Below are 21,072 nucleotides of genomic sequence, written 5' to 3' on the forward strand. Positions count from 1 at the left end.
CCTGTGGATTTACAGCAAAAAGTGGCTCGACAACATTTTGATCAAGAGAGGTTGACCACAAATGCATGTTACATTTTTCAGTTTTTTTTAAAAGCATGTCTTATTTTTGTTTCTTTCCACAACTACTTTGTATCAGTCTATAATATAATTCTCAAATAAGTTACATAGATGAATGTTTTTTGTGGCCTAATGAAGAAATGTGGAAAACCTCACAGACTGTATCAATGACCAGCATAGAGATAAGCAATCTGTCTATTCTGGTCATTGTTATTATAATCATTGAAGTTGGTACACAATATTCAAGCTAGTCGAAAAAAATGATATTTTGTATTTAAATTATCTTAAATTTCTGTTGACAAATTTTAGACTCATGATTAATTTAGACCACACATATTGGTGACAAATTCTTTTATTGGAGTTTGTTACATAAGCATACTTACTGGATATTGAAACACACTCAAGAAAAGACTTGATGCATTTTCAATAAAGCAGCTCACTAACTTTATGCATCTGTTTATGTGTTTTTATAAGAAAAATGTCATCCACAGCCATACTATAGCACAAGCCTGTAATACAACTGCTGTCAAATGCATGCTATTTCATAGCATTACAGAAGCTAAAGTCAGCATGTGTGCCAAATATTCTGTCCCAGTGACTGAAGTGAGGTGCAAAATTAGTATTGGGTTTCTGATGGTGCACATCATGCTTGCTGGGTCCTCCGTACATGCCAAACGGTATCAGACGAGATGTGGACCAGGGGAAATCATAGCCACAGTGATCCTCCACCGAAACATACACATGCACTATCATGAAAGCCCATGTGGTGAGTAGATGAGATTTCAGGATGACAGGATTTAGAGTGGTCCAAAAACCCACTGTGACCAGCTCCCAGCCACCCAGACACTGGGTGGCAAGAGCAAAGGGAGAGGAGTACTTGTGGTGAATGGCATGAAAGGTGACATACAGCCAGCGGATCTTGTGATGGAGCAGGTGCCAAATAAAGTACTGGAAGTCAAAGAGAAGGAGGTTGCCTATCACTCCGGCAATCAGCTCTAACAGTTTGGGAGCCTTGTCAGGGAGGTCCGCCGGTGGTCTCCATAACCACTGAGCCACTGAAGCAGGGAGCACGAGAAACACATGGTTGTGCAAGGTGACACCGGCGCAGTGCAGCAATGTAGAAGCTGTCGGCCGGTGGCTAGGTTGTATCTTGAACTGTTGCACCCATGGCCATCTATCCCCCATGATGTCACAAACAAGATAAGCAAGGCAGAAGATGAAATATGAAGAGATGGTTAGCACAATAGGGAAAAGTGGAGATCTCACATAGTCCCGGTAGTTTAGCCTCAGGTTGTCCCACAGAGGTTGCAGGAGAGAGTTTTGTCCCAAGTAATTTGTCCAGATATCCATGGTGGTATCTGCAAAAGCCATCATTAGGAGCAAATCAGAGGCAGTTTCTTTGATGACTGAAGAAGCTGCAGTCAGACACAGCAGCTTTGCTGAACACTTCAGCCCACGAGTGTCTGCCTATGCTCCACTCTCAGTGTGGGTGGCATCGAGTATCAAACAGATCTGACAAATTATTCATGCACCCTGGTTAACTGGTAACTTAAAGCACACTGTTCACAAGATGTAGTACTCATTATGGAGAATTGTTTCAAATTGTAAAAAAAACAACAAAAAAACAAAACAAACAAAACACTAAATTCTCAATATCTCTTTTAGTGGTGTATCACTATTTAAGAACCAAGGCACAAAGGAGAGGTACCTTTTAAAGGATATGCTGGATTTTTTTTCTAACACTAAAGAAAATGCCTTCATACTGTGCTTCTGGAAAATGTAAAGTCTAAAGATTCAATTTAAAACAGGCTCTTGTGCAAACAATCAACATCTTTTAGAGTTATTTTGTTATAAACCAGCATAAAGTTGTACAATTCTTGGGTGTCAATGTTTTTTGTGTCATTGTGTTTCTTTTTTCTCTTTTTTCCCTTTTTTCTTTTTACAAATAACAGGTTTATTAGTGTGATGTTCAGTTCCTACATGAGCTACAGACTGCATGTACATATGTACACAATGTATATTTACTTCACAGTTATCTGCTGCTTGGGTCAATTGTATAAACTCATAAAGCTTTCTATGAAAGTAATACTTGAAAGAAGCAGAAATTGAAATACAGCTATTAAGGACATAAAATAAACACATTTTTCAAATTGTTCTTTAGTCAGAGAACTATTTTTGACTAAATAAAAATGTTTTTGAGATTTAAAAAAGTCAACATTTTCTGCACATTTAAATTTTTCAGGGAGTTTGTGTCAGAGTCAAGGGCTCAGGAACTAAATGTTGACTCACCTTCTTTTGTTCTGAACCTGGGAACACAGCGTTAACAGGTTTCCAAAGCCCTGAAGTTCACACTGTACAAGTAAGTCAGTGATGTGTTTTGTGGCAAGACCATTTAAGGGTTGTTAGACCAAAAATTCTAAAATCTCTTTCTTACACAGATTGAAGTAAGAATGCCAAGTGAACAAAAAAATGGGATGAGAGAAACTAAGCTGGAAACCATGATGTAAGATAACTGATGCTCAAATTCAGTCATGGGTTTAGTTTTTGCACTCAAGACTCAAGTGTTCTTTTTTTTATTTTTTATTTTTTATCTGGTCAGGAAAACTGTATATTACAGTTTAACTATATTTAGATATTTTGTTAAATTCTTGCAGAATATACCATACAGAAAACTTATTAAAAACTGCCAAATAAACCTTGAACATCCCTGCTGCAGAGGGCGACAAACTGTTAATTCATCCTATCACGGACACCTCCGGACCAAATTCTTTCCCAACACGCCACCGCTTTGTTTTGGTTCCAGCACGGATCCATTTTTACATTACGAGGTGGGAGTCATATTGGATCAGCGGGACGGATGGGACGCCGTTATTGGTTCTCATGTTATTCACGGACGCTTTGAGGTGATCTATCGTGTTCTTATTTCGCCGCATTTATTTCTGTGGGGGTTAAATACTCAGATATGAAATATGGCGAGCCAATTTGAACGCTCTGCAGACGTGGATGCTTTGGTTAAAAGACTGGAGAAGGAGTCGCTGACTAAGTTTGTCACTTTTTCTGTGGACCGACATTACAATGACAAAGGTATGGAAATGGCACATGTATTCTTACTTTAAGATGTAAAGACAAACAAATAATGTTGCCAAGAATAACATTATTTCCGTTAGGTCTAAGTATTTGTTTTTGTTGTTGTTGTTGTTGTTGTTGTTTTGCCAAAATTCTTGAGTTGCCATATTTAAAGAAACAAGGTTTGTTTATATATGATTATTTTTACCAACCAATGTACATTGAGGATAAAAACATAGCTGGATAGAAAAGTGTAGATTACCACTTTGAAAAAGGCTATTTTAAAAGCACACTGAACAGAAAAAAATATTATGCTGTTTGTGTCTAGATGGTTGATGACAATGTGACCAGCAGAGGGGGTTGATCTTTTTACACAAGACGCACCAGAGCACGGAGTAGTCTACAATGATTTATTAACAAATTCCATTAAAACATTTTTCCTTTAAAACATGGCCTCAGGCCCACTACTCAGCCCCTAGAAGGAAAAGGCATCAAAAATAAGGACAATTTAAGTTATTCCCAACAAAATGAATGAACAAACAAAACATGCAATGCAAAAGAAAACAAATTAGTAAATCAAACAAAGGAAAGCAAACAAATTAGTAATTTAAATAATAAAACAAACGGCAAAGAAAAGAACACAACCACTGCAAACGATGGGACAAATTGTCATTGTCCGACTTCTAATGTCTTTTCACGCGGGGCCAGAGGAGTCGCGGCCCCGCGTTCCCGCCAGCCCAAGCGCCAGCAGGCTCAGTCGAGAGCGGCCCAAACAAAACCGGCAAGACAAGACAGCAGGAGCGTCCAAGCGCTGCAACTCGAAGAATCCTAAATTAGAAAACTTCGTTAACCCTGGATTCAGGTAAAATAAATTAAATTCTAAACCGGTAGCTTACCCAGATGTGGTGACACAGCCGACCAGGGAGGGAGCGGATCAGCAGGCGAGGGCTGGATGGAAGCCGCTCGCCGCACCAACCTCCAACTGCAGCCGCCAACGCCAGCTGCGCAACGCTGCAGAAACGCACGGCAGGTATTGCACCAGAACCCGACAACAATCCCAGCCCAGATGGCAAAAATGGCACTTACTATTTTGGATGAGTGGATCGAGCACACCAGCCACTTGGGCAGCCAACATACAGTGAGGAAACAAGGCACACGCACCTCGCAGCGGACTGCTCAGCTTTAAAGCTATCTGCCCCGCCCACCAATCAGTCGCTACACCTGGTGTGTGTAGTTGGGAGGGTGGAACACCATCCCACCACATTCTACCCCCCGGTGTTGCATCGTCGCCCCGACGATGAATCTACAAACCTCAGCACCAAGGACGAAAAACTGCTAACTGGGAGTTGGAGACTGGCTGACTAGATCCTGCAGTATGACCCACAGGTCGAGGAAGATGATGGACATTCGTATGCTGACCAGCCCTGGAACGAACAGTGCGACGCAAGGGTAGAGGAGCTGTCCCAGAAGTTTGAGCAGGGTGACCATGTCCTGAAGCAACCTGTGGAGCTGCAGAGGTGGATGGTACTGAAGTATCGGGAACCAATAAGCACAAATCATCCTCCATAGAGTCATCCAGCCCCCCTGAAGGAAAGGTAGGTTTTAACTGCAGGGGTACTGGCGTAGGCTCTGGCCCAACCCGAGCTTTCAGCATGTCACGATGCACCTTTCGAGTTCTCTGCAAATCACCTACAGGAGCCACAGTATAAACCGGCCCTCCAGCTGTTGGGGCCCTCACGACCTGATAGATAACCGGGCTAAAGAGGTCCTGGATTTTATGGCGACCTCTAGCACTATGATCGCGCAGGTAAACCAACTGTCCCTCCTGCAATGGAACCTCCCGGATGCCCTGATCATGATGTTCTTTTCTACGCCCTGCAGCTGCCAACAAGTGATCCTGAGCATGACGGAACGCCATAGTTAATCTGGTCTGATGCTCAGCCAGCCAGTCCACCACTTCACCTGGTGCAGGGTCCCGAATGCGACCCAACAAGAAATCCACAGGCAGGTGAGGTTCACGGCCAAACATAAGAAAAAAAGGAGACTCGCCAGTGCTCTGATGAGGGGTAGTGTTATAACAGAAGAGTACTTGTGGAAGACAGGAAGCCCAATCCCGCTTCCTAGATGTTGGTAAAGTGCGCAGCAGGTTATGAAGTGTTCTATTAAAGCGCTCACACTGCCCGTTTCCAGCTGGGTGGTAAGGGGTAGTGCGCGACTTTTTAACCCCATACAGGTTACAGAGCTGCTGAATTAACGCACTCTCAAAACTCCTACCCTGATCTGAATGAATACGACTTGGAATCCCAAATCTAAAGAACCATTCAGTGAGCAAAATCTGGGCAACAGTGGCTGCCTTCTGATCCCGAGTTGGAACAGCAATGGTGTACTTACTAAATACATCAGTAATTACAAGAACATTTTCCAGGCCATTTTGTGAAGGCTCCAACATGGTAAAATCCATGGCAACAATCTCGTTTGGCCGAGAAGCCAACAGATGACTCATGAAAGTGCCAGAGCTAGATGGTACATTTTTAGCAACCTGGCACCGTTGACACTCTTGTACCCACTTTTTGATGTCATTAGACATCCCAGGCCAGTAACAGCGCTGCCGTACCAACTCTGTGGTGCGCTCCACACCCTGGTGTCCATGCTCTTGATGTAATTGAGTCAGAACATCCGGTTTAAGAACTGACGGCAAAACCAGCTGTAAGACCTCCTCACCACCATCTGACCGATGGACCTGACGGTACACCACACCATCTCTCGCCACGAGACGACCCCACTGTCTCAAAAGAACCAAGGATAATTTGGGAAAGCGCTGCCTCTCCTCAGGAGTAGGATAAACCTGCCTCCTCCAAAAACCCAAAATGTCCTTCAGGAGAGGATCAGCTTCCTGCAAAGCACAAAGATCAGACACAGAATGAGACGGCAAAACAGTCACCATAGATTGGGTTACTGACAATGGAGCAGGAATTGGGGCACACTGAAGAGCCTCTGGGACAGAGGTACATGACAAGAGTTCTGCCAGGCTGGCACCTGATGTTGGCTGGCGGGAGAGCGCATCAGCATTATTATTGCTGCGTCCAGAACGATACTTAATATCGAAATCAAAAGCAGCAAGTTGAGCAACCCAACGGTGCTCCATGGCACCAAGCTTGGCCGACTGAAGATAACTCAACGGGTTGTTATCTGTGTAAACTATACACCGGTGGCCCAAGAGATACTCCCGGAACTTCTCAGTCATGGCCCATTTTAATGCCAGAAACTCCAACTTCATAGAGCTATAATTAGCCATGTTACGCTCTGAAGGTTTAAGACCTCGACTGGCATATGCAATGGGCCTCACTCCATCCTCTGTTTCCTGTGACAGTACTGCCCCAAGTCCACTGTGACTGGCATCAGTCTCTAGAATGAAGGGACGTGAAAAATCAGCATATGCCAACACTGGTGCAGATGTTAATTTAACTTTTAAGGCCTCAAAGCTCTCCTCACACTCTGATGTCCAAGCAGATTGAAAAGCCTGGCCAGACCCCTTCCTGGGCTTTGTGCCCACTTGTTGTGCCACCAGCCTATGAAGAGGACCCGCTAGCCTAGCAAAACCCTCCACAAAACGCCTGTAATAACTTGCAAAGCCCAAAAAAGAGCGAAGCTCTGAAACATGTGTGGGACGTGGCCATTTAGCCACTGCTTCAGTCTTGGCTGGGTCTGTAGCTACACCTTTATCTGAGATAAGGTGCCCCAAGTATTTAACCTGTCGCTTGAAAAATGAACACTTTTCAAGCTTTACCTTCAGACCTTCTCTCTGGAGCCGAGCAAGAACCGTTTCCAGACGCTCAATGTGCTGGGAGACTGAACCTGAAAACACAATGATGTCATCCAAATACAAAAGAAGAGACTGGCACTGCTGGTCCCCAAACATCCTCTGCATAAGACGCTGAAAGGTACTAGGTGCATTACAAAGCCCGAAGGGCATACGGTTCCACTCAAAGAGTCCAAATGGCGTACAAAAAGCAGTTTTTGACTTGTCCTGTTCTGACACAGGCACCTGATTGTACCCACTGGCTAGATCTAGGGTGGAAAACCACTGGGCCCCAGAAAGATGGTCCAGGCTTTCCTCAATGCGAGGCAATGGGAAAGCATCTTTTCTCGTCTTACTGTTAAGCTGACGGTAATCCACACACATACGCAGGCTGCCATCTTTCTTCCTAACAAGAACGATGGGAGAGGCATAAGGACTGCTGCTTTCCCTTATTACCTGGTTCTGTAGGAGCTGGTTGATGTGTGACTTGGCAGCCTCGTACTCTGAGGGAGGGATACGTCGGTACCTCTGCCTGACCGGGACCTCATCCAACAGGGGAATGTCATGGGACACCAGATTAGTGCACCCCAAGTCACCTTCATGAGCTGAAAAGACAGAGCTGTACTTCTGTAGAAATGACTGGACCTGCCTTTGTTCAGTTTCTGTCAGTGCAGACAAATCAACAGAATCAAGCAAACTCTGTTCTGGACCAAGGGCAACCTGGGAAGAAACTGTAGCACAGGGCCTTATTTCTGTCACATCACGGGGCAGGCTAACCACTTCAGTTCGACTCAACAAACCAAGGTGAGTTCGGGGATAGAGTACAACATCCGTAGTTCCAAAATTTAGGACAGGCACATAAGCAGTGCCGTGCACAGCCTGAATGAGGCATGGAGAGGCTAATAAGCCAGCTGGTAAGCCAGACTCTGGAGGCTCAAACAATAAAACCTGACCAGCAAGTTGTTCAGGGCAGGTTGCAGCTACAAATTTCATAACCCCACCAGTTATCCTCACTGGTCGAGGGCCCCGGACCCTAACAGCACCAGTCAACTGTGCTGGGGACTTAGCTGCTGCTTGATGACACTGCTGCAGGGCCTCCACAACTGGACCAGGAGACTGTGTTACTGAAGGTAAATCAAAGAAAGAGCCTCCATGTGCCCCAAAAAGTTCTTGGTAGACACGATTAATTATGTTCATTCCCAAAATGCCAGGAACAGAAGAACCAACATTAGTGGGGTCCTTCACAACCAGAATTCCACAATGAGGAAGCAATTTGTCACAGAGTGACATCCAACTCTAAGTAGCCAATGTATGGGATGGAAAGACCATTGGCTGCCCGAAGCTGCAGCCAGTGACATGACTGAAGGCTATCATGCCCCAATAATGCAAAATGTTCCTGAAAACAGCTCTCGGTGATTGTCGACACCATGGAACCTGTATCTACTAAACAAGTAACAGAGACACCACTCATGACGACATCAATGACTGGGCAGGATGCCAACAATTTTGACGGCTGCTGTTTGCGAGCCTGCTATTCCCCCACCTGAGTTGTGGCTCAACAGCTCAGTGGGTGCTAGTTTTCCGCCTGGTTAACATTAGCTGGCCTTGCCACAGAGTTAACCCTAGCATGAACCCGCTCACCATCACACTCTCTGGCAAAGTGACCTGGCTGTTGGCACCTGTGGCAGACCACAGAACCTGGACGAGGATGCACCTGTGGTAAAGAAGTCTGGAGAGAAGCAATACACTGGGTGAGTTGATTAATCTGTTCTTGTTGCTGTTTAAGAAGTTCCCTTAACTCACTAAATTCAGAGCGGGCAGCAGTAGGTGGAGTTAGCCGAGAGCTGCCATACACCCCGTACTGCAGCCCATATGTAGAAGGGAGAGAGTGACTACGCTCCCTAGCGCCACCTGGAAACCCTTGCCTCTCCCACCGAATTGCCTCCCCACGCACATCCAACAAGGTGGCAGTGGGATGACCCCGAACATACTGCTTAAGTTCCCGGCGGAGAGCACTATCCAACACATGTTCTACAAACTGGTCACGCAGCAGAATATCAGCATTCAACAACCCATCAGGAGCATTCTGCTTAACTGGTTCCATGAGGGCCATCAATGCTAGGGAAAACTGCAACAGTGTTTCCTCCTCCTGCTGCTTCCTAGAAAAGAATGCATGCTGAAGAGTTACATAGGACTCGGTGCAACCATACAACTCCCTCAAAATAGCCAAGATCTTAGCTGGATCATTCCTCTCTGCACTGGTGCGGTACTTTATTTCCTCCCTTGCCTCCCCCTCTAGATGATCAAAAAGGAAGAAAGCCTGGTCTGCCGTTGACAAATGGCGGGCCCGAATACATGATTGGGCCTCCTCGATCCACTCACCAATCCCAATGCCAGTCCTACCACCGAACATGGGACATCGCCGGTCCCTGGGCACAACCACCAACCGCTCAGCAACTACAGCGCCAGCAGGCATGACACCACCAGCCACAGCTGGGGAGGGAGCGGCGCCCAGCGAACCTCCAATCGTCGCATTCTGCTGACCAACTCCATCCACCGGGCGGCCTGCCACCTCCTCCATACCTGCAGGGGAAGACTACCAAAAGGAAACACGAGAAAAAAAACAAAACAATGAAAATAAATCCTGAACCCACAGTTAAGTCTTCCTTGGATAGCTACTGCTGTCTTGTCTTACAACACCATGAATAAAAACACAGCTAAGACCCTAAACACACACACAAAAAAAACAAAGACAAGTCCGTGTTCAATGGTGCATCCTGCTCACAGCGCCAAATGTGACCAGCAGAGGGGGTTGATCTTTTTACACAAGACGCACCAGAGCACGGAGTAGTCTACAATGATTTATTAACAAATTCCATTAAAACATTTTTCCTTTAAAACATGGCCTCAGGCCCACTACTCAGCCCCTAGAAGGAAAAGGCATCAAAAATAAGGACAATTTAAGTTATTCCCAACAAAATGAATGAACAAACAAAACATGCAATGCAAAAGAAAACAAATTAGTAAATCAAACAAAGGAAAGCAAACAAATTAGTAATTTAAATAATAAAACAAACGGCAAAGAAAAGAACACAACCACTGCAAACGATGGGACAAATTGTCATTGTCCGACTTCTAATGTCTTTTCACGCGGGGCCAGAGGAGTCGTGCCCCGCTCGTTCCGCCAGCCCAAGCGTCAGCAGGCTCAGTCGAGAGCGGCCCAAACAAAACCGGCAAGACAAGACAGCAGGAGCGTCCAAGCGCTGCAACTCCGAAAGAATCCTAAATTAGAAAACTCGTTAACCCTGGATTCAGGTAAAATAAACAAAATTCTAAACCGGTAGCTTACCCAGATGTGGTGACACAGCCGACCAGGGAGGGAGCGGATCAGCAGGCGAGGGCTGGATGGAAGCCGCTCGCCGCACCAACCTCCAACTGCAGCCGCCAACGCCAGCTGCGCAACGCTGCAGAAACGCACGGCAGGTATTGCACCAGAACCCGACAACAATCCCAGCCCAGATGGCAAAAATGGCACTTACTATTTTGGATGAGTGGATCGAGCACACCAGCCACTTGGGCAGCCAACATACAGTGAGGAAACAAGGCACACGCACCTCGCAGCGGACTGCTCAGCTTTAAAGCTATCTGCCCCGCCCACCAATCAGTCGCTACACCTGGTGTGTGTAGTTGGGAGGGTGGAACACCATCCCACCACAACAAGAATCAAGCCCATTAGCTGCTCATGTAAACGGTATGATTGTGATTGCTGATCCACAGATTGGCAGCCCTTACCTGTGAACCGGGTCCACTGGCAGTGGGCCGGCGGTTCTGGGATGCCTCCGATTGAATTCACTGGAATCCCTTTCATGTTTGTGGGCTCTAAAAGGCTTGTCTGCCATCAAGGCAAAGATCTTGCTGTGGCCCAGAAGAGGAAGTATTTTGAAGAAAAAGCCAGAAAGATGGTAAGTTTAGACCAGCACACAAAAGCATTGATGCATTGAAACAAGAGACATATCAGAGGAACACATCAGAAGAAACAATATCTAGAATGATGCATAGTGCCAATACTATTGAGGGTTCTAAAGTTACACAAGCATGTATATATAAATATATTATTATTATTATTATTATTATTATTATTATTATTATTATTATTATTATTATTATTATTATTATTATTATTATTGTTACAACCTACTAGTTTCCCAGGTGTACCTAAAGGCAGCATGCACAGCTCCTGGGAATTCTGTCATCAACTGGCTTGTGTTTAACAAAAGACTTTACCAATGTACAAAAATTGGTAGCTTTTGAATTAAGTTCAGAATATCTTCACATTACACAGCTAGAAGACCACAGCTTTGGCTGCCAGAAAACCCGTCGGCCATCTACAAAAAAGGTGGGATGTCCAGCAGCCATATCAATCAGCAAGATTGCAACATTCCCTAAGTTCAAGGTTGGTGTAGTCTAACAAAAGATAAGTTCTGGTTTATTTATTTATTTTTGGTTTTCGTTGTACGATCTGACAGTTAAACCAGATAACCCATTGCCCTCTCTAGTTTACACGATTCAAAATGTACATTTTTAGCTGAATTCTTCTTTGTCCTCCTCCTTGTCTTAATTTTCTCATGTTAGGTGGTGGACAGTGCAGAAAGGAGTAAGAAGGCAGCTTCAAAAATGCTGAGAATGGCCCTGGAGAGAGACCCAGTCATTTGGGAAACACGATATGCTGTCCTACATTCGAATGAGCATGCAGGACATGCAGATGGGAGAAATGGTAAGAAAGCATTAAAAAATAATATTCTGCACAAATATTTTCAAGATTAAAGTTTTATCTAGAAAGAAATACAGAAATTGTGATTCCCTTTCTTGTCCTGGAAGAAGGAGATGCGACCTCACAATCTGGTATGATCTCATGCAAACGAGCAAGGAAGTCAGATCTGAGAAGGAAATGCGTCAAACTCACCAAACAACTCCTGGACAGCTTGAACTCTATTGAAGATTATCATACGCTTGAGGAGGTTTCACAGGTTTTAAGCAACCTGCTGAAAGACGTAGCTCATCTGAACAACAAGATGGAGGGAAAGTCTCTTCATCCTGACGCCAAGAACTCTAGAGCTTTATCAGAAGGTCCAGCCCCTCTGCCACAGAGGGACCCCAAGGGGCCTGCACACATGATTGTTCAGGAGCTCAGGCAGCCAGTGACCAGGAACTCACCATTTGAATATCCCAATTTAACAGTTCCAGTCTGACTGTGATTTTTAAAGCTTTTTATTTCGCTTTTGTTTAGATTGTTTGGTGTTTCTGTTACCGGGAGTAAATGACTCCACTGCCTGTCTGTATGATGCCCCCATATGAGCACATTTTGTGAGATTGGTTTACGTTCTTGTTTTACCACAGGTGTGTTTACAGCGCAAGATTTTGCAACTTTGCTACTTAGAAATATGATTCTTTTGAATAACAAACATATTAGTTTGTGCAAAGTGGTTAAATTGGTCCTTTTACATTTCTGGAAAAAAAATCTTGGATTTTTTTTGTTCCCATATAGTTAAAGGAAAAGCACTGTGCATTTTGAAAATATTAGAATAAATTGTTCTATAGACAGGGACTGATTTAGCACTATTATTTTTTGCCAAAGGATAAACTCTGAGCTCTTTAAAATGCCACTGGACTCTTTAAAATGCTAGGAAATTTTAAATAAATTTGTCATTTAGTCTTTTTAAAATAATAAATAATGAACCAAACCAGCCCAGAAATGGTTCACCAGACATAAAATTAGTCTTTGCAATACTGTGGAAATTAATCTAAAGATTATCTCCCTCCAACTTTGAGCAACCTTATACAACTGAGTGCTTTCCCCTGAAAGCAACAAGGTGACCTTGTCAGAAATAACCCTATTTTTCACTTAATGACTGCTGGAGATGGACATTTGAAATTTTGCCAGTAAAATTTGTAGCAAGCTTTTTTTTTTTTTTTTTTTTTTTTTTTTTTGCAAATCTTGAGCAAGGTTGTTCGGTTTAGCTATAAATATGTTTGCTTTTAAAGATTTCTTTTAATAATATAAGCTTTAATTCTTGTGCTTACTGTTTTTTAAAAGGCAAGTTGTTCTTATTACAGAAACTTTATTTCAAAATCTATTTTAGTCATCTGGCTAGTGACATAACCAAAAGTGTCAATAAATGTGTTTTTATTTCATTATGTTTTTTTTTGTTGTTTTTTTCATTCATTTAAACTTGATGCATTGATGAAATGATCCTTTAACAGAGCAGGTCAGAACACACTTATACCTGTTTCCAGACAGCTCGGCATAGGTTTAAGACCCTAAAACAAGGTAATAGCCCCAGTTGGGTTTCCAATCAAACTTACGTAATATTGTTTAAAAAGCTGCTCAGTGTCTCAAAAACTTAAAGGATTAGTATTAGTGCCTGTTCAGACTGTGATTATGTTTTCTGAAGCTTATCAGAACAAGAAGGGCTGTGATTTTCCTTCTTATTTTTTGCAGTTCAAAGCCCTACTCATAATCCCAGGCTAGGAGAAAAAAAGTGAGTAAATCACCACTGCTTTGTTTAGCAAATAATATTATAATTTATTATGTTTAATGATCTTTTATCATGTTTAGTACAGAGAGTTCAACACAAGGTTAATTTCCATGTGTGGTGTGAAAATTTGCTCTGTTAGAAGAACATAAAGCCAGACTGAGATTTGCCACAAAGTATGTGGAGGAAGACCAGGACTTCTGGAATAACAATCCTTGGACAGATGAGTTGAAGTGTCAATTATTTGGACACTAAAGCAGACAATATGTTTGACATAAAAAAAAAGAGCATTTCAGAGGGATACAAATCATTCCTACTGTGAAGCATGGAGAATGAAGTGCTGTTTGGGGATGTTGCTACAGCAGCCGACCTAACAAGCTATCTATCATATTTAGCAGGAATTTTACTCTGAGGGTAATAACAAAGGGCAATAGATTAAAAAAGCTTTAGCATCTGTCCATTTGCTAGGCTTTCTTAATAAACTACTGAATATAGAACTGGGTGTCTTCATGTACACCCCCTGTATATTCTTATTCCACTATGTGGTGCCAAAGTATTATACAGACCTATCAATCATCTGAGTGAAACTATCACTATTTATAGTGTTCGAATGTTCAGAGAGAATGTGAATTGTTTTTTGGAAAATGTTAAATGAAACAAATTAACTTGATATAAATTATATATGCTGAAAATTATTTTTCAAATAAAGCATTTTTACTTTTTTTGGCAGACAGTAACACTCTGCAACAGAGCCAGAAATGTTGTTTTCAGACCATGTGACCTGATCTGCAGACAAACAAAAACGAGTTTAGCTGCAAGCGCTGCCACTGCAAGCTCAGCACCTATAAGATTCCAAGAACTGAGGATATTCAAACTCAAGCTTCAAACAAAATAGGTCAGAGCCCAGTTCTTCATGTTTCCAGGTGAATCAGCAATGGCCTTAACAAAGCTGCCCCAGTTGGCTTTCAAACTAGTCTAGCACAACATTAAAAAAAGGGAACAAGAAAAAACACTCCTCTGGGCCCTATAGACATTGAGCAAAATTATTCATGCACCTAGAACCTTTTCACATTTTTTTAAATGACAGTCATGGGCCTCAATTTGTTTTAGTGGTTTTTCACTCACTAAACCAGGAGGTCTTTTAGTACATATTAACCAAAAAAAATATCTAATATGTTTGTTGTTTCTTTTTTTTAGATTTAACCTCATTTCTCTGTCATCCATTCATCCATTAAAATAGGAGTATTCCACATCTGAAGATCTAGTGAGCCACCTAATCTGACACCCCAGGAACAGAGAACAGCAATCACAGATCAGTCAAAAGACCAATTGGACTTCTGTAGATGCATCAGAGATCCATAGCTCTATTCGCTGTCCACATCATGGACACATTTACACACATATGGGCAAGTATCAGGTATTTTTTAGGGGAATGTTGAAGTGTAGGATTAGGTAGTGAGATGCTGCTCTGTCGTATTTTGCTCAACAAACTAAAATTTAAATTACTAATCTGGCAATGATATAAACTGAAAAAGCAGCTATTAAATGCTGCTAATATTAAATCCGCAAGTAAATGCAGCTGTTGTAATTATAGTAGGATGACATCAGACTCCTGAGTGGGTTCATCAATAAGTAAAACGTTACTATTTGAAAGGCAAAAAATAAGTTTTAGAATCCAGATGTTTATGAGGGTTCGCCATGAAAAAAACTCCATGAGGATAAACTACTTCCTTTAAAAAATATTAAGTGGAGAAAAAGAAGTTTACCTGAGACCGCAACACATGTGGATTGAGGATTTGACAGTTTAGAAAATGTCATGTGCTCAACTTCCGGGACACTAGGCGGCGATAGAGCCTCAGGTTACAACACAAGTACAGACGATTCTTCTGTAAATGTTTATCTTCCCATAGCAGAAGATAATCATTTACATTTAAAAGGTGTTAAATGCGTTGAACTGCAGGTGAAAAGTCACGGAGCGACAAGAGCAAACGAATGTACTTCTACCAGGGGAGTGCCAGCCAATTGCTAAAGAAGAAGAAAGGGCGTATTTACGTAGAGTTAACTGGGTCGTCAGCTGACAGTTGCTAAAGTCCACCTTTATCCTGAAGCTCTAAAATACTGCTGAGCTTATCTTACTCCGAAAAATTATTTCATTGAATCTAAGTGGATTTGAGGTAAGGCTACATTTCCACAAAAACTACATTTTCGTGAATTAACTCACTGAAACAACACTTGTCCAACAACCGTGAGTGAACGAAGTTATTTTAGTTTATAACAATGCTAAAATTAGGTCATCTAGCAATCATTGTATCTCCTAGATTAAAAATAACAAAGAAACATATCTTTAATTGCTCCATATCGCACCCATGTGAAATAAAAAGGTTGTACACTAAATATTCCACAAATATATAGGGGGGGAAAAGAGAAATGAACTGTTTTGATATTTTACTTATTTGTTTTTCTTCGGTTTTAACCTGTTATTCGTTGGCATATTTCTATTTTAAAAAGCATGTTTTTAATCTGTCTATCTAAGAATTTTCATCATTGTTTTAGTGGAAAAAATATTTGATATAAATATATTTTTAATTTAATAAAAGGAGCGTTGAAACAATGTTTTCTGTGAGAGCATTGCTTTGGGTTAAAAATGGCTAATTCTTGCTGTTGCTTCACTGGAGAAACTACTACGTGTCAATTATCTGTGAAATAGAAATTGTGTACTTTCCCTCAGGATTTAACAATGGAGAATGAGGGAGAAGTGAAAACTGACGAGAAAAAAGCTGAGTCATTTCCACAAACACAACAGCTGTGCCGCTTCTTCTCCCAAGGACGACACTGTCATTTTGGCAAGAAGTGTAGATTTCTGCATGCAAGAGAAGATGGAAAAGGTCATGAAAAGAAAAATTTTGAGTCACCCTGCCAGCCTGATTTTACTCCCCCAACCTCTCTGGACTGTGGTCAACTTATGGGAGACAATTCGCCACTTACCCACAACCCAAAGATTGCCCCAGGTTCCGTCCGCCCCCCTTGTCGCTACTTTCTCTCTGGACATTGCACCATGGAGGACAGATGTCGCTTCTGGCACCCGCCACAGTTACCTCAATTAGATGACCCCTCTGCTGCTGCTATTCAGAGTAAACCCACACCCCGCCATCGCCCGGTGCCCCATCCCGGTGGCCTGCAGGAGGTGAAGCTGTGCGAAATGAATGAGGACATGGCCAAGCAACTGCGAGACACAGAGATCAAGCAGCTGAAGAAGCGTTTCCCCAAAGATCAACTGATTATTCAGGAGAGAAGTGACGGCAAACTGACTTACTACAGGGTGTCTGTAGAGGCCACGGATCCAGACTGGGTAACACTCTTGTTGTTCATTAAAAACATTATTTTTATAGTTTATCCAGGTACATTTTATTATTGTGAATGAACAAACATGGGTTGTGGTACTGGATCTAAATCCAGCCATTAGAAGTGATTTGATCATTTATTTTTGTGTTATTACAGCCTTTTGATCTCAAAGAAGTTGACATCATGGTTAGCTTCCCAGACAACTACCCCCTTGAGGTAAAGAACACAGTTTTACCTCTAAGAAAACATAACACAATATCATGTTAACTGCTTGACATGCAATAAACACCTCTTGATCTTTATGTTTCACAGATTTTCACATTAGAGATTCCACTGGACCAGAACTTACCTTCAGTCATGGCAAAGTAGATGATTTTTATTCTTATTTTCTTTTAACACCTACAGTTAAGTGTTTCCTGTAATATTACATGCATTTCTGTACATGTTTGGATGTACAGGCATGTGCAGCAAGCGTCTTTGGAGTGGCTTCAGGCAAAGCATGCTACTAATCAGCTACTGGGAAAGGTGGAGCTACTCTTTCGTCCTTTTCTTCGCTGGCTGGATCGGAGCTTGGAGAGACTGTTCACCGAAGGAGCCAGACAGGTGAGGCTGAAGTCTGGAAGGGAAAATTTAGTAAAAATGAATCAAAATAATTATTTGTCAAGTCTGGATACGTGTGAAAAAGGACAATTAAACATGGAAAGAAGAAAAATTAATCAATCTGTTTTACTTCTTTTTTTAATTGAGCTAATAGTTTGTGGTTTTTACAAGTGTTTTTATTTCAAGCTTGACCTCAACAGAAATAGCTGAAAGTTGGTCATTGTAAATGTGGGAATCATAAAATTGTTTTTAAAAATACTAGAAATTAGTCTTCATATCCCATTCATTGAACCATGGACTACTCGCATAAAAAGAATATTCAGGATTGAATGGTCCAGTCTAACTGCACATAGGTGACTTGCAAAAGAGATTGGAAAATATTTTCAGTCTCTAGATTTTCAGAAATGTCAGAGACATCCACTGCCTGCAGCATTTTTATAGATTTTTAAAAAATTATGAAACGGTTGTATTTGGAAGAAATCTGACTATTGTGATAGAGGGTCGGCTCTCCTTCCCTTCCTTGTAATTCTCCTTGAAGTGTTTACTACTGAACTTGATGAAGATACAATTCATCAATTGTTGTTTTTCCTTTGTTCTAGCTTAAGAAAGACATTGACTTAGAAAAAGCTGGCCTGCAGTTTATAACTTACCAGGAACTCCAGATTTCCGTGACTGAAACCTCTGACCCTGCTTCTGGTGATGAGGACGCCCGTAACTCGACTGAGAAGACAGAAGATGTGGAGTCCGAGGAAGAAGAGCACCAGAAACCCATACAGAGTGATGAAGGTCAGCTGCAGGAGGAAGATGCGAGCCATCTGGTGGAGAACATCAAAATCAGCGATCCCCGCAGAGGCACCGAGGTCAAGCTGCTGGGCCTCAGACTGGGGGAAAACACTGCCACAGTTATTGCCCAACAGATTACCGTTTGTCTGCAGTGTAACAGGTAATTTATCAGAACACACAAAAATTATTTCTTTTCTTTTGATCTGATTCTGAGAGTTAAACCTGACGGGTCACTGCTTTTTGCTGGCTTCAGGTGTAAGGTGACTGCAGATCTGACTCTTACTGGAAGGACAGCCTGCTCAGCTCAGTGCGAAAAGTGTAATGCGGGCATAAATGCTGCATTTAGGCCCTGCATGATCCACCATTACAGTGACGTCCTGGGATACCTGGACCTTCAAAACGCCACCGCCTCTGACCTTGTACTTCAGGACTGCGACCTAACTGTGGGATGCCTCAGCTGCTCTCAGGAGATCCCGGTGGAGGTGATGAACATAGGAAAAGGCCATCAAAGAAGGGCGGAGTACATATAATGTACTTAACTTTTCTCTTTTTTTATTTTTATTTATTAGAACGTATTCTATGGACAAACGAAGGAGTTCAATTGCGAGAACTGCCACAGCAAACTCAGCATCCTGGCTGAGAGCACGAGGTTCCAGTACATTCAGCCTCGCTCCTCCAGCAAAGCAGGTCAGAGCCCACTTTGCTTTTACATGGATCAGCAAAGGCTGCCCCAGTTGGATTTCCAACCAAACTTACATAATATTGTTCAAAAAGCTGCTCAGCTTGTGGAAAAACCTTAAGTATTAGCATTAGTACATTTTCAGGCCGCCGTTAACTTCCGTTGCACCTAATTATTATTCCCTGCAGGTCCGAGTGCCGTCGGCTACAAAACAATTAGAGATCCGGCAGTCCAGAAGGGGAAGCCGCTGCCGGATAAAGGAACGTGTAAACATTACAAGCAGAGCCATCGCTGGCTCAGGTATCGTCCCTATAGTGACCCTTATTTAATGTTGCTATAAATGTCACAGCCATGGGAAACAATCTCCCCTCATATCGCAAGGTTTCCCTGCTGTGGTCGGGCTTATGCCTGTGATGTGTGCCATGACGAGAATCAGGACCATCCCATGGAACTCGCCACCAGGATGATCTGTGGATTTTGTGCCAAAGAGCAGGTGGAGGATACATTTTCATTCAATTAGTGCATAAAAATATTTCCCTTGTTAAACTACCAGATTTAAAGATGAAACAACAACAAGCACAATCATAGCTTTTTGTTTTGAAGATTTGCAGTCTTTTAATGTAGTTTCCTCTGACGTTGCAGCCGTACGGTAACGGTAAGCCTTGCATCAGCTGTGGGAGCTTGATGACAAGAGGCACGCGCACCAGCCACTGGGAGGGAGGGCTGGGATGTAGAAATAAAATCAAAATGAGCAGGTACAATTCCACATGGCATAAACTGACATCTTTGGTAAAGTTCAGTACCAGGATGGAGGATGGTGCCTAAAAGATTTGCTCTCTTCTCTCTGTAGAAATGATCGACAAAAATACACCAGCACCAACAAAACGGTTTCAAGGAAGGCGGCCAGCGAGAAGAAATGAAGAAGAGGTTTTTGCTATTGCTATGAATGAATGGCATAATTCATAAACCATAAGAGTTTTAACTATTTTTGATCTCTTCTCAAAATAAATCACATTCTCTTGATTATTCTGTTTTTTGTTTTTATTGTTATGTCTTTTAAAACTTCATCCAGAGAAACATTCTACATCTGTGATGGAATCACGACTGTAAGGCCAACCTTACCACGTGGGTCCACTGATGAGAGAGTCTTTGATCTATAACTAGGGAGATTACAACCCACTTGTTTAAAAAAGAAATTGAAATCTCGGCAGGAAACAAAGCAGATTTTAATCGCAAGCTTTGTTGTTTCATTCACCCTTATAAAACATCTTTGAAAACAATTAGTCGAAGTCGCCTCGAGCCATGACATGGACTTTCATGAAAAAGATTTTGCTGACTCGGTAGGAAATGCAATGTACAGATTTATTTATTTTTGTATTTCACATTGAGTTAAGCAGCTCAAGTTAATTAGTAGACGGAAACAAATCCAATCCGACTCACTAAAGTAGAAACTGAGGTGATGTATATTGATAAAATATTTTAAAGTTAGGGTTGTGAATTCAACCTCCCTAATTTTGTTGCTTTAGACAGTTTATATTTCTAGTTTGCATTTTGTTGGAGGGTGGGTGCATAATATCTAAAAGAATATCCTTGAAGCAGATGAATTATAAAAATAAGCAGCTTTTGTGTGATGCACAGGGTTGGTCATATCTAGAGTGGGTAGAGTAGCCAAAAATCATACTTCAGTAAGAGTCACACTACAGCATATTTTACTCAAAGTGAAAAGTAGCCAGCTAAGAAATGAATCAAGTAAAAGTGTTTCCGAAAAAGGTTAAGTCCTGAGTAACTGATCATAACTTTGAATTTAATATTTTACAACGATGCCATCAGACAAAAATATAGATGTCTACATATTCTAGTATTTTAAAGGTTAAAGTGAGAAAACAACACAAATGTTTAGATGATTACAAAATAAATTCTCGACAAAAGAAAGTTCTTTTTTCAGTATGAAACTTATCTCACTAATACTTAACAGCAGGTTCCATACCTGCAAGTTAAAACAGTGTAAAGTGCTTCCAGTTTATTGTGTGATGTTCACTTGACCTCCAAATGGCACAAGCTCAGCAGAATATAATAGAACAAAGTTTGTGTACAAACAAGATGTCCCACTTTGACCTAAACTGCAATTTTGGTAGAAATATGTTCTTCATTCAGTGATGTTACTCAGTGAGTAAAGTACCCATTAAAGTAAGAGAAGGCACACTTCATAATAA

General features: G+C 42.0%; 3 protein-coding genes across 4 annotated transcripts; 2 read left to right on the top strand and 1 right to left on the bottom strand.

The window, feature by feature from the left end:
- Window positions 1–202: 202 nt before the first annotated feature.
- On the bottom strand, window positions 203–10,791 carry ch25hl1.2 (cholesterol 25-hydroxylase like 1, tandem duplicate 2). The gene is made up of 2 exons (XM_044124253.1): window positions 10,715–10,791; window positions 203–1,415 (listed from the first exon to the last, which is right to left on the bottom strand). The coding sequence occupies exons 1-2, from the start codon at window positions 10,788–10,790 to the stop codon at window positions 595–597; spliced, it is 897 nt and encodes a 298-aa protein (XP_043980188.1). The 5' UTR covers window position 10,791; the 3' UTR covers window positions 203–594.
- si:dkey-31c13.1 (uncharacterized protein LOC100002197 homolog) lies at window positions 2,850–12,875 on the top strand. Of its 2 annotated transcripts, none has more exons than XM_044124256.1 (4): window positions 2,850–3,141; window positions 11,265–11,375; window positions 11,555–11,696; window positions 11,801–12,875. In XM_044124256.1, the coding sequence occupies exons 1-4, from the start codon at window positions 3,133–3,135 to the stop codon at window positions 12,169–12,171; spliced, it is 633 nt and encodes a 210-aa protein (XP_043980191.1). In that variant the 5' UTR covers window positions 2,850–3,132; the 3' UTR covers window positions 12,172–12,875. The 2 variants fall into 2 exon arrangements, with proteins under 2 accessions (XP_043980191.1, XP_043980189.1); XM_044124254.1 differs by lacking the exon at window positions 2,850–3,141 and adding an exon at window positions 10,751–10,884.
- Window positions 12,876–15,214: 2,339 nt separating this feature from the next.
- On the top strand, window positions 15,215–19,882 carry si:dkey-24l11.2 (uncharacterized protein LOC100034462 homolog). The gene is made up of 12 exons (XM_044124252.1): window positions 15,215–15,629; window positions 16,184–16,804; window positions 16,954–17,013; window positions 17,110–17,162; window positions 17,256–17,400; window positions 17,997–18,340; window positions 18,434–18,662; window positions 18,750–18,867; window positions 19,048–19,159; window positions 19,241–19,352; window positions 19,502–19,614; window positions 19,710–19,882. The coding sequence occupies exons 2-12, from the start codon at window positions 16,193–16,195 to the stop codon at window positions 19,777–19,779; spliced, it is 1,968 nt and encodes a 655-aa protein (XP_043980187.1). The 5' UTR covers window positions 15,215–15,629; window positions 16,184–16,192; the 3' UTR covers window positions 19,780–19,882.
- Window positions 19,883–21,072: the final 1,190 nt, after the last annotated feature.

This window comes from Gambusia affinis, linkage group LG08 (assembly GCF_019740435.1).
Source record: "Gambusia affinis linkage group LG08, SWU_Gaff_1.0, whole genome shotgun sequence".
In the NCBI taxonomy this organism is placed as follows: Eukaryota; Metazoa; Chordata; class Actinopteri; order Cyprinodontiformes; family Poeciliidae; genus Gambusia; species Gambusia affinis.

Bases quoted from the DNA above. Each gene is read 5' to 3' on its own strand.
- si:dkey-24l11.2 (XM_044124252.1), top strand. From the start codon at position 16,193: ATGGAGAATGAGGGAGAAGTGAAAACTGACGAGAAAAAAGCTGAGTCA. The intron at 18,341-18,433 runs GTAATTTATCAG...TGCTGGCTTCAG, and splicing joins GTTTGTCTGCAGTGTAACAG to GTGTAAGGTGACTGCAGATC. The intron at 18,663-18,749 runs GTGATGAACATA...TTTATTTATTAG, and splicing joins CTCAGGAGATCCCGGTGGAG to AACGTATTCTATGGACAAAC.
- ch25hl1.2 (XM_044124253.1), bottom strand. From the start codon at position 10,790: ATGAAAGGGATTCCAGTGAATTCAATCGGAGGCATCCCAGAACCGCCG. The intron at 1,416-10,714 runs GTAAGGGCTGCC...TGGCTTTTGCAG, and splicing joins CCAGTGGACCCGGTTCACAG to ATACCACCATGGATATCTGG.
- si:dkey-31c13.1 (XM_044124254.1), top strand. From the start codon at position 10,756: ATGCCTCCGATTGAATTCACTGGAATCCCTTTCATGTTTGTGGGCTCT. The intron at 11,376-11,554 runs GTTGGTGTAGTC...TTCTCATGTTAG, and splicing joins CAACATTCCCTAAGTTCAAG to GTGGTGGACAGTGCAGAAAG. The intron at 11,697-11,800 runs GTAAGAAAGCAT...TTGTCCTGGAAG, and splicing joins ACATGCAGATGGGAGAAATG to AAGGAGATGCGACCTCACAA.